General features: G+C 44.8%; 1 protein-coding gene across 4 annotated transcripts in view; it reads right to left on the reverse strand.

The window, feature by feature from the left end:
- Nucleotides 1–12,651, reverse strand: part of ORC5 (origin recognition complex subunit 5) — a 143,215-nt gene that overhangs the window by 71,929 nt on the left and 58,635 nt on the right. Inside the window, exon 1 of one of the 4 annotated variants that reach the window (XM_083575245.1) lies at nt 360–441. The exons of 1 other annotated variant lie outside the window; for it this stretch is intronic. Coding sequence is in view for 1 of the 3 variants with exons in the window: in XM_083575244.1 (XP_083431370.1) it covers nt 199–214 (16 nt within the window). In the remaining 2 variants the exon portion in view is untranslated. Of the gene's footprint in view, nt 1–198; nt 326–359; nt 442–12,651 lie in introns of those variants that run through there. 2 more of the 4 variants (XM_083575246.1, XM_083575244.1) reach the window with 2 other exon arrangements.

Here is a 12,651-nt window from a genome sequence, read left to right on the forward strand (position 1 = left end):
ATCCCCACTAATTTGTAGCCAGGTATTTATGGCATGGATGTAGATTTTAACGATCAGACCATCTGCAAAGAGGCAGCTAACACTTGCAAGTCGCTCCTAACGGGCACTAAATATCACCCACAGCGGTAATAAGCAGCACACCTGCCCGCCACGTTATTTTTTTTGGGGGGGGGAGAAGGGATTTGTCGCCAAGTTCACCCCCGCCAAGCTGCATTTTGTTTCAAGAATTGCAAGAAAGCGAGTCTGAAGTAAGGTCTCCCAGTGAGTAAGCCCTGCTGTTCTGTTTCTGTAGAAAGAAGAGCCAGGCAGGTCCCTTGGAGTCGGACCCAGGCGCCCAAATATTTCCCGGCCTCGGTTACCTCAGCTCTCCCTTCAACCGCCAAAATACACCTTTCGCCCGCCCTGGCTCCCGCTCCGACTAGGCGCGAACCCACTGAGCATGCGCGGCGAAGCCACACGCACCTCCTACCATCGCTAAGGCGCAGGCGCACCGCGCGTTTGTTGGGGGTTTTTTTATAAAATGAACATGCGCAGTAGCAGCCGGTGAAGTCCTTAGAGGGCACTTTCCGGTGCCCTTACTTTGGAAGGGTGCTTTTCCTCCCCGCGGGCTGCAGGGGGAGCGCGAGAGAGGAAGGGAAACCGAAACGAAAGCGACGGCTGGAAGCAAAGCGGGAGGAAGCGCGCAATGTCTTTGGGTATAAAAGCAACTGGAGAAGGGATGGGCAGCAAAATCTGCCTGGTTCTCCCACCCCGCCGTGTCCAGTACCCGCTGCGGGGAAGCCCCCCCGCTATGGAGGGGACGCGCCAGTGTGGCAAACCTATACTGTATTTAAGACCGGCCTTTTGAGGCACTTGATAGATAGATAGATAGATAGATAGATAGATAGATAGATAGATAGATAGATAGATAGATAATACTTTATTCGGCTATAAGCCCACAAGGTAAAACCAATCAATAAATAAAATAGCATTTTACATTCTAAAATATCAACTAAAATATTTCAACGCATAATCTCCTTCACGTTACATACAGTCTCTAGATGTACCATATTGTGGCCTTGAATATAAAGATGGTGGATAGAGTTTACTAGATTTTTAATAGTCATGCAGCATTCCATGAAGTCTTTTATATGAAAGAACTGAATTCAGGAATCTGGCAACCTGTAATGTTCTATAAGAGTCAATGTCCTGGAGTAGATAGGCTAGATGTAATTCAGGTGGTTTAGCAACAGTTTCCAAAATGATTGAACTCAGAATCCTTGATCGGGGGACAATATATAAAGGACAATTAAACAAGATATGATAAAGGGATTCTATTGATTTGTTGTCACATGCGCATAAAACAGAGGTTTTACCGTTAGAAAATCTATTGCTCAGCACATTTGAGGGGAACACATTAAATCTGGCTCTAACAAAAGCGAATCTATGCGACGCAACCGATAAGGTAGACAGATATCGAGGTATCTGGGACATAAATGTAATGCCCTGATTTATCGGGGAACATGTACCTCCACCTGTAGTAAGATTTTGTTGCAAATCAACCTCCTCCAATCTTTGTTTGATGACCTTTTTTGCTGTAATTAGATCTAAATTTAGTATATCGGAAGGAGAGATTCCATAAGACAACAGTTTGGAATGGATTTTTGTTGCCCATGGGCTGGTAAATTCATCTCTCCAAAGGCACTGAATAAGATGGTAATTGGGCAAAGGCACTTGATATAAATTGCCATTTTACTGTTCGCGGTGCATTTGCACAACCGGACGCCTTCACCTGCCCCAGATACAACAAAACATGCCCTTCTCGTATTGCTCTCTGCAGCCACAGCAAGAGCTGTAACTCGCCAACGGTTTGACTTCACCCCCAAAGATGCACCCCACCCATAGCTGTCAACTTTCAGATTTGAAAATAAGGGATCAGCAGCCTCACCTGTCCCGGGGACAGTCCACGGGATATCTAACAATCCGGGACAGCAGCGGGAAACGGCGCTGGAATAAGGGAATTTCCCGCAAAAAAAGGTTGACAGCTATGACCCCACCGTCTCCAGAGATGGATGGATGCCAACCAACATTACTGCCCATTCAATCCCAGGTGGGTTTAACTAGATGCCCTTATTTATTAGCTCTGCTGCTGGAAATGAGACACAGCTCGATGCTTTTCCTGTGTGCACTCAGTTCTGAACAGCTTTACTCCCAAGTAATAAGTGGGTTTATGAATGCAGCTTAACCCTGGAACTGTAAGGAAACAACAACATCGAACTCAGCGACTGAGTTCCTATACTCCAGTTTATAGATATTCTCCCCAGGGACATCTGCATCTGTTTTATTTCCAACACAGCTAAGCAGCATGAACAGGAATAATCTCGTGGATCGCCTTGTGAAGTATTCCCTAGGCATCATCATAAGCATCATAAGGTTGTTTTTCAAAGCATCACTTGGCTATTTTCATATCAAATATAAACAGCTCCCTTCCCCCCCCCAAAAAAAGCTTATAACCTTTGTACAGAGCTATTAAGAAACTCTGTAAAGCAATATTTTCAGTTCTGCCTTATTGAGGCTTAAAGCCATTTCCTTCGCCCACAGGAATTCTGCAGATCTCTGTTCCACACAGGAAGATGCTTTCTTTAAAGTCAGCCCATTGGTCTGCTTAGCTCAGTACTGTGGACGTTCAAGGGCAGCAGCTTTCCAAGGTTTCAGAAAGCTGTCTTTCCCAGCCCTAAACGGAGAACACCAGAGATCGCTTCTGTGACCTTTTGCAAGGAAAGTATGCACTCTGCCACCAATCCGCAATCTTTCCCCCTAGCTTCATGTTGTTGTTGTTGTTTAGGTGTTTAGTTGTGTCCGACTCTTCGTGACCCCATGGACCAGAGCACGCCAGGCATTCCTGTCTTCCACTGCCTCCCACAGTTTGGTCAAACTCATGTTGGTAGCTTCGAGAACACTGTCCAACCATCTCGTCCTCTGTCGTCCCCTGCTCCTTGTGCCCTCCATCTTTCCAGCATCAGGGTCTTTTCCAGGGACCTAGCTTCATACTGTCCAGTAAACATGTATATCCAGGATATAGGCCTGTTTTGCAGCCTATAAGCGGTCTGCTGTTGGGAAAAGGATGCAGCAGACCAGGGTAGACAGCTCTAAACACAAGTACAGATGAAGAATGATAAAGCACACCGGCTCCATTCCAGATCTAATCATGCTAAAAGGTGTTCTTTGGGACGGAAAGCACAAGAATGTGGCTAGAAGTGCATATTTGTAATGTGGATGTGTGGTGCTGTGGGTTGAGGAGAGATCCCTGCTGAGCTCTCTGTGTGTTCTGAAATCTGAAAAAGGCACTACAGCAGGAGTCTGAACTTGCCTCATTTCTAACCTGCTAATTTTCACTCCCCACACAACTTGCAGCCGGAGCAACAAAATTTGGTTCTCAATACTCTTTTGCTACGCTTGAAAGAAGAAGGCAAAATGTTTTTAGGCATCATTGAATTCCTCATGCTCTAGTGCATGGACCTCTGCAAGGAGCCTGGGTTGCCTGTCTCAAATTATATATATATATTCTAACATATGTTCATGTGATAAAGCAAGTAAGATATTCAGTTAACTGCTGTTTCATATAATGGATGGAATATAGGCCACTTAGCAATGGTATTTCCTGCTCTCCATGACGGAATCTAACACGCAAGATGGAAAACAATTGCTGTCAGTAGAGCATTCTGGAACAAATTTCTCTCTGGCTCCACCCTTTGGAGATCTGAAAGCATCTCATTGGTCCACATGACATTGCTCCATTGATGATACCTTTCTATGGCTAGAAAGAGTGAACTACACACCAATATATTTGCCTCAGTGATATCCCAAACCAGGGCTGAAGTGATAGAGGGACCTGCTGAAAATTGTTCTAGTATATTCCGCTGACAGGATTTGTTTTTTCTTTTTCCAGAATTGATTGACTGATTGAACTTTCCATTCAAGTGAATCCCAAAGCAGCACGTGGACAATAAACAGCAACAGCAACATAATAAGACATCCTAGTTACAGCCCAAGTTATATAATTAACATAACTTCGATAAAACAATTACAAAGAATTAAAGCATAGAAAGCAACACTAACAAAATGCTAACAAGTAAATTAAACATTTCTCTCTCTCTCTCACACACACACACGCACACACACATGCTAAACAATAATTTGCTAAAGTAGTCAGCCAGCATAGAAGAGGACCCTGATCCAACAGAAGTACCTACAAACAGAATTGTACTATATTTAGCACCCGGCTTCCAACACAACATTTACATAGAGTCTCCTGCTGCACCACAGTCAAGCTCTCACTAAAAGATCGGGACCAGCTCCACAAAGCCTTCCTTGAGACTCTATGCTCTCATGGAAGAGGACAATCACATCATACACAGCCGTAGCACAAAACAACAAAGATGGTGGTTTGGGTTAGAGAGAGAAGGAAATACCATTGAGAAAATCTAAGGGGCTCATAATCCCAGCATGTGAGGTAGAGCTTAACAGTTTCTGGAACATATCCTTGAAGAGAAACTTGAAATATGTATTCTGCTCTCTCCTTAAGCCTCTTCACTGTGAGTTCATTCAAATAATTTGCTTGGTGTTTTTGTTTTACTCGAGGCAGGGAACTTGCTGTGATCCTCTAAATAACATTTGGCAGGGAGAAAAATCATGCTCCCTTTTCATATGTGATGATTTGACAAAAAAATTAAGCAATTTCAAAATGATTTCTTCATCATCATCATCATCCTTGCAGCAATTTTGTTGTTCAGACCCAGCCTGTCTTTCATGTAAACATCCATCCCATTTCTGCAAGTTTCTACTAAGGCATGAAGGACAGCTCCCTCTGTAATTGCTGTCAATAAAAGTGCTTTGAATGATGCACTTCATCTTGAGGCGGAAAAAAACAAACAAAACATTTCCTAACTGCAGAAAGAAGACAGAAAGACACTGTTTGTTGCAGTTGCAGACAAAGACTCAATGTGGGCTTCACTTCTCAATCTATAAAACTTTTAAAAAGCAGCTAAATTTTACCCTGGGCTGATAAATTGCTTACTGAGACTGACAGAAAAATCCTATCTGCTACTCAGCTTGATCTCTTCCCTCATTCTATTTTCTGTAGGCTTGCAGCTGTCTCAGTCTTAGGTTTATATGTCAGCAAAAATAAACCTGGCATATTAACAAAGGAGGGAAAGGAATCGAGAACAGAGAGGTGAGATGTGGGGGGGGGGGGCGTTTTTGGTTCTCCAACCAACAAAATCCTTGCAAATTATTGATTAGCTGTTTACAAAAGACAAAAACAAGAATCCTCCATTAACAAAGCTAATAACTGACATAGCTGATTATGAAAGATGATCATAGCATACCCTTCCAATATTTCACAAATGAAAACAAATTCGCTAGTACCATCCCACTCTTTCACCAAGGATCACTGCCTCACTGCAATTTCACATTGCACATTGCAAAACTGTGTTCCTTTATTCTATAATAGCATGCCCCCCTCTGTTGATTAAAAAGCCAAGGAGTTTTTTAGAGGGGATAAAGACCGACTTACATTTTTTTCTAACTGTCCATAAACAATGGTTCAACATATGTCTCAGGGGCTGCAATGTGTAAAATGGTTAAGCTGTGCACTAAACAAGGCTTTAATACAGGAGTAGAAAACTGTTGGCCCATAGGTGGGATCCAGCCCGCCAGCCTCCTTAGCAGCAGTGTGAATGGGACCATGATAGTGCCATCTTCTGGAATCGCTGCTTCAAGTGTAGTTGAAGGTGGGTGGAGCATTGCAACCACTGGAGATCAAGAGCCTGATTTCCTCCAGTGTTTGCAATGCTCTGCCCACTTCCTCCATCAGTTACACTTTGAAGTGGTGGTTCTGAGTGGCTTCCTTTGTCCACTGCTAGGAAAGGTCAGGTGTTGGGGAGGCCACCCACCCCTCAAAGCACCTGCAGCGTTTTAAAGCTGCCGTTCTCAGTGGCTTCCTCCCCCACCCCCATTCAGGAGCAAGTCAGCAATAAACTACACAGAGTAAGTGAAGTTAACTCTTTATTAGAAGAGCACAGCAACTCTTCTTCAGTAGGTCTTGTCCCTATGAGGCAGTTGTGAAAGCTATGCCTTCCCACAGCTGCCTAAGTCTCCTCCTCTCCCAAGCAATCTGAGACTGCACCATTGTGCATGACATTGCTCCTCTCACTTCATACCTCTCCTGGTCCTGGGAGACCAGCAGGGAGGGGAGCTTGTTGCAGCAGGAGTGGGGGACACCCTGGTTTCTTCACCAGCTGGGCTCATCTCTGCTTCTTGGCCTCCATCACCCCATTCTCCTGCTTCTGCTTCTCTCTGCCTCAGATTCTCCCTTCTCACCAAGCCCTGTTACCTTTTCATGTTCTGACACCTCCTCCCCCCATTCTTTTCCTTCTTCTCCCTCTGACCACTCATCGTTGTCCCACCACCAATCCCCGGTCTCTAAGCCTTCTTCCATTGGTGGCTCCTCATCTGGTGCCTCCCACCTCTCCTCTGTGTCCAGCCAGTCCATGACTCCCCCCTTCAACTATTCTATTGGGAAGGCCAGCTGTGTCTGGATCCTCTGCCTCACGGTACATGGATCACCAAGAAGTGTTGGTTCCTAAGAGTGCAGCCCCCTCTTTGCAGGAGAAGGAGGAGGATTGCAGTGATGGGAGTTTTAGAGCACCTTGTAATGGTGAACTCTTTCCCTCCATCAAGCTGACTGGGAATCAAATGAGCAGCTTTGTGTGTTTGTGCAATACGCCCACTTTGAGCACACCCATTCTTCTTTGGTCCCTGTGTACCACTAGCATGGGACACGGGTGGTGCTGTGGGTTAAATCACAGCGCCTAGGACTTGCCGATCAGAAGGTCGGCAGTTCGAATCCCCACGATGGGGTGAGCTCCCGTTGCTCGGCCCCTGCTCCTGCCAACCTAGCAGTTCAAAAGCACGTCAAAGTACAAGTAGATAAATAGGTACCGCTCCAGCGGGAAGGTAAACAGTGTTTCCGTGCACTGCTCTGGTTCGCCAGAAGCGGCTTAGTCATGCTGGCCACATGACCTGGAAGCTGTACGCCGGCTCCCTCGACCAATACCCTGCAATATTAAGAGAAAATTGTGTTTTGTTTTGCGTGAATATAGCTGTGGGGAAAGAAATATGTAACATATTTCAGTGGCTCCTCACTGCATTTTTTATTTAAAAAGTCCAGTGTCTGGATTTTGTAACTGAATACTGAAATTTGCTCTTTCTCTGCTCATAATTTACTGGTACCATGGAGCACTGACAACATTAATTTATGACGTTACAGCTTCACTGCAACTTTTGTACAGTTTCCCTGTTTGCACAAGGATTTTAACAGCACTCATTCCTTTATTACAGTTATATATCATCCTTTCATCCAACAGTGTCTCTGTAGCAGTTTCACAGTAAAATATAGTTACAATCATATATATGTGTGTGTGTGTGTGTGTGTATATATATATATATATATATATATATATATATATATATCAATCATCACCACAACACAGACAGCAATTATCACTAACAGAAAGCAGCAAACATGGATGTGAACAATAAAACACATTTCTTCATATGTTATTTCCCCCAGTCCAGTAGGGAAATTAAGGGCCAAATGATACATGATATTAGTCACATGTTTAAGCAATTGTGCTCAACTTTCATTGTGCTTAGCTTTCAGAAAAAGCAGTTCTGATGTGGAATGCGATCCCAATCCAGACTTTATGCTGATTTTCTGTAGAAAACCAAGCCCTCCAGGTTAAATTAGTCTTGGCTCCCAGCTCCCAAGTGCTGCCCAGGTCTGCTGGACCCCTTTGGAATCCCAACCAATATTCTGGTTGCACACAGAAGGGGTAGAAAATGGGTAGGAATAGGCAGGAAAACTTCTCAGTTTTCACTAATATTCTTGCTGAGAAACCCTTGATGAGCTACAGAGGTTCCCTGCAACACAATTTGGCAAAATCACTGTTCTGAACAATTGGGGGGGGGGGATTGGCAGAAAATACTAGCTGTTAAAGAGCGATACACACACAAACACCCCCGCCGGCCGCCATTTCTTTTCCAGTACATCTTTGATGGCTTCAAATGACTTCACAGTTTTATAGTAAGGACTGAACTTGCTCGCCTTTTTCTCTCCACTGTCTTTGTAATGCCAAATCCAGATTCCATCATAATACTCGCCTAGCCTGCTTTTACTGCCTTTTTATCTTAAGCCTAGGCTGCCCTTCAGTATCCTGACAACTGCTGAGACAATTTTCCTTCTTTCCTTCCTCTCTCAACTTAATATTCTACCCATTTTCCCCCTACTGCTCATAGTGAAATTTGTTGCAACAATTGATGTTCAAGAGCGTAGCTGTTGTGTTTTGAGCAGATTTATCGCTGGGCTGAATTCAGGTTTTTTTAGACCACAGCACTGCTTCGGAAAATTATGATGATTCGTTTTTGTCATTCACGGCCCCAGTTCATATGAAGCTTTCAGTGCTAGCTAGCAGGGCTGGCCCAAGACATTTTGGCACCTGAGACAAACCACAAAATGGTGTCCCCACCCTACCAAGGAGAAGAAGAATAAGTGAACAATAATTAGTGAACAATATGTCAGAATATATCTGTGGGTCACCAGTTTTTCCTTCTGTGAAATGGGTTGAGCCTGCTGGAGGTTCTTAGATTTCCAATTTTGCTCAGGCCCAAAAAGGTTAGGAAGCCCTATCTTAATGTATGCCCCTGTTGATATGGAAGTGTTTTCCTAAAATACAATTTGAGGAAGTGTGCAGGTGTGCAAAATAAATCAAAATACACCTCACTAAATTACTTTTGAAATAGAGAATGACAAATCAAAGCTGTGTCTAACACTTTAAATTTTTTTGTATAATATCTATTATTTACCATATCCATTACCCAGAGAGAGTACAGTGGTACCTTGGGTTAAGAACTTAATTTGTTCTTGAGGTCTGTTCTTAACCTGAAACTGTTCTCAACCTGAAGCACCACTTTAACTAATGGGGCCTCCTCCTGCTGCTGCGCCACCGCTGCACGATTTCTGTTCTCATCCTGAAGCAAAGTTCTTAACCCGAGGTTAAGCGGGGTTAGCGGAGTCTGTAACCTGAAGCGTATATAACCCAAGGTACCACTGTATTCCTTCTCTTCCATTGGGTCAATTGTTTTTCATGGCCTTAGATTAGCATTCCTTGTGGAAATGTAAGTAATTCTGCCACAGATATATTTTTAAAAAATATATGCCTTAAACATGTCAAAAACCCATAGCAAGGCAAATACGGCCTTTTTGCAGAATAGCCAGCCAGCCGGCCAGCCTTTCCCGGTGTCTAATTAATAAAACAGTCTTCTGTCAGCTCACCAACATTTGATACAAAAAGACTTGCAGGTCATGCAAAGGCTCCTTCAATAAATCCACCAGGCTCTGTTTTGGCTTCAACCAAGAACACCAGATTCCACCCTGGCCCTAAATCTGCCTCATCATATATTTCCTTGATTCCATCTGCCTTGCCCCACCCTGACATCTGAACCTGCTCAAAGGTTCAATATTTTTAAAAATCAAATGCCGTCCATTTAAGCTTTCTTCCATAATGTTGTGCCTCTCCATGAACCGCAAACATGCATTGTTGATTTGATTTGATTTATCTTAGGGAAGTTCCATTTTGATTTGAGATCGCTGGACTGCGCAGCTGGTTTTCATTAGGCATGTGTAGGCAGCTTCTGCTCCTACCATACATCCGACTGCCTCAGAATATGCCATTAGGTACCAATAATACACCACCAGAGACTATTCTTCATCTGCACCTTTGGTGGTGTGTTACTGTCACTGAACAGCAGGCACTGATGTCAGGTACTGACAAGGTGGGTTTGATGTAAGTGCCAATACATGGGAGGGGTGGAATTTGCTATCACGGATGTAATGGAAAAGAGCAAGTGTGACAGCTGGATGTAAGGCAGTTGTACATAAGAAAACCCAGATTGGAGGTTTTCCTAAATTAGAACCCAGAGGCAAGCTCATTATGTATATCCTGTTAATCGGGGACAGACACATACACAAGGAAGGTATTTTCTAGGGGAGCTGTGAGATGTGCTCCGACATGATAACAAGTTTTACAATCTTTTTTGTCTTTGCTGAGATTTCAGCTGAGCTATAGCGATACTCCGAAGGAGAGAATTCTGTGCGCAGTTAATAGAAAATATGATAGAAAGCTGGTGCTCAATAATACCCAGCATTGTTCATAGTTGTTTAATATTTTTATCGCAACCAAACTGAATGGAAACCTAATCCATAGGAAGGATTCCTTTCTTTCTTTTAGGAACACAGCAAAAACTGCAATTTAGTTTTACAATGCGCGAGAAATTGCACTGCTCACAGATGCCTCAATCCATTTCCATTGGGAGGAATGACTACATTAGGTCAGGGGTAAGAGAGGATGGATAGGGACGCGGGTGGCGCTGTGGTCTAAATCACTGAGCCTAGGGCTTGCCGATCAGAAGGTTGGTGGTTCGAATCCCTGCAACGGGGTGAGCTCCCGTTGCTCGGTCCCTGCTCCTGCCAACCCAGCAGTTTGAAAGCACGTCAAAGTGCAAATAGATAAATAGGTACTGCTCCAGCGGGAAGGTAAACGGAGTTTCCATGCGCTGCTCTGGTTCGCCAGAAGCGGCTTAGTCATGCTGGCCACATGACCTGGAAGCTGTACGCTGGCTCCCTCAGCCAATAAAGCGAGATGAGCGCCGCAACCCCAGAGTCAGCCACAACTGGACCTAATGGTCAGGGGTCCCTTTACCTTTAAAGAGAGGATGGATAGATTGTGAGAGGTACTATGGGAGGGAAAGACCCTTATTAATCCAGGCACACTTTGGCATTCCCATTCCTAGACTTAAATAAGCAAGCAGAAACCGATGGCAACTTTCCACCACACCATTCTTGCTCACCATCTGAACCCCCGAAACTCATCCTAGTCTGCCTGCTGTCTCCTGAAAATATGTCATATCCCTTCCCACCTTGCTCTTCAGAGCAGCACATCTGAAGGCCATGGTGAGAGAGGAGGGAAAGGCATACTATCCTAACTGAACTGCCAGCCTGGATCCCTCGAAGTGTTTTGGATGGCTGCACGCACCCCCAGTCCAAGCTGGGTGATCCAGGTGTCCCCTCATCCAGCCCTGCCAGCTTCCCTCAGCCACCACCTGCAGAGTACCACCAGCTGGGCTTCCAGGAGCAGGAAGATGGTTGGCCCAGCATCCACGGATGTAGTGATCTGTCTGCGCTCTCACTCCCTGCCCATGTTGCCATGTGCATAGGGCCGTGGTTACGGTGAAGGCCCTGCAGCTCCATGCAGACTGGGGCAGCAGCTAGGAACGCCCCCTAATTTGAGACAGCTGGGCTGCCCAGATGACAAGACCCACCCCCCCCGGCCTCAGTGATGTGGTCCAAATGAAAGCAATGCATTTGGAACTAACTTGGCTGCAGGAGTTGCCAGGAAGAGGCATACAAGATACCATCATAGCTGTCAAGCATCCCTTATTTGGCGGGACAGTCCCTTATCCCAGCGCTGTGTCCCGCTGCTGTCCCTTATTGATGATGTCACTTAAATAAGCTACTGAAGGTAATGGGGCCCTTTCTATGTCCAGCTGTCCTTTGTCAACAACAAATTGTTGCTGTTTTTTGTGTTGAATATATGCTATATGGTAATTTATGGACCTAATAGGTATCTAAAGCCATTTGCACGCAACAAAATATGTATTTTATCAAAGTAATTGTTGATCCTTTATTTTGGCTGCTGATCCCTTATTTTCAAGGCTGCTGGTCCCTTATTTTCAAATCTGTAAGTTGACAGTTATGGACACCATCCGACTGTCTTAGGAACTCCCCTCCAGATCCGTGTAGGGTTTACTCCTTAGCCCTTTCATCTCCTGAGGATAAACCACAAGGCAGCAGAGGTTCAGGATCAGAGCTTTCTTTCTCTGAGATGGGCTACCTTCCCAGGTTGGCGAGCCCTGTCTGCCCCTCACTTCCCACTGCAGCAAGTGAAGAAACAACCTTTTTGACCACTGGACCCAGTATTGGTCTTGTTCACTCAGTCCAACAGAGCCTGTCTTTGCATGCAGAGGAAATCCCTAATTCACCAAGGGTTTGAGACGCTTCGGCTACCCTCATCTGGTTTAGCCGGCCAGTTGAAGCCGTTCCCAGGGTGTGGCTGCTGTCACATGCTGACAGCTTATAGGAGCCTCAGGTGAAAGCTGAGTGCAGGGTGGGGACCAAAGGTGGACAAACTACCCCAGAAGGAGCATGATGTGTCCCCCACCAGAGGCACTACTGCTCCCCAGACCCTGCCCACACCCCATACAATCTGAGACTACTAATTCAATATCTTTATAAAATTAGAAGCTCCATGGACAACAACCCTTCCTTCATTATCCATTCCCTTCATGTTGTTTGTTGTTGTGAGGCACACTGCAAGCGTCGTGTCGCTCCCAAAAAAGATCAAAGAGCAATCTGGTTAGCACCCATGTAACTTGCTTATGAATCAAGGCATTACGTCAAGCAACATAGTGGGTGAAAAGGAAATCCGTGACTGTGTCTGTAACTCAGTTAGACACCTGCATAAATACCAAAACCAATGTGCTAAAAAGCAACAT

This window comes from Podarcis filfolensis (assembly GCF_964270895.1).
Source record: "Podarcis filfolensis genome assembly, chromosome: 10".
In the NCBI taxonomy this organism is placed as follows: Eukaryota; Metazoa; Chordata; class Lepidosauria; order Squamata; family Lacertidae; genus Podarcis; species Podarcis filfolensis.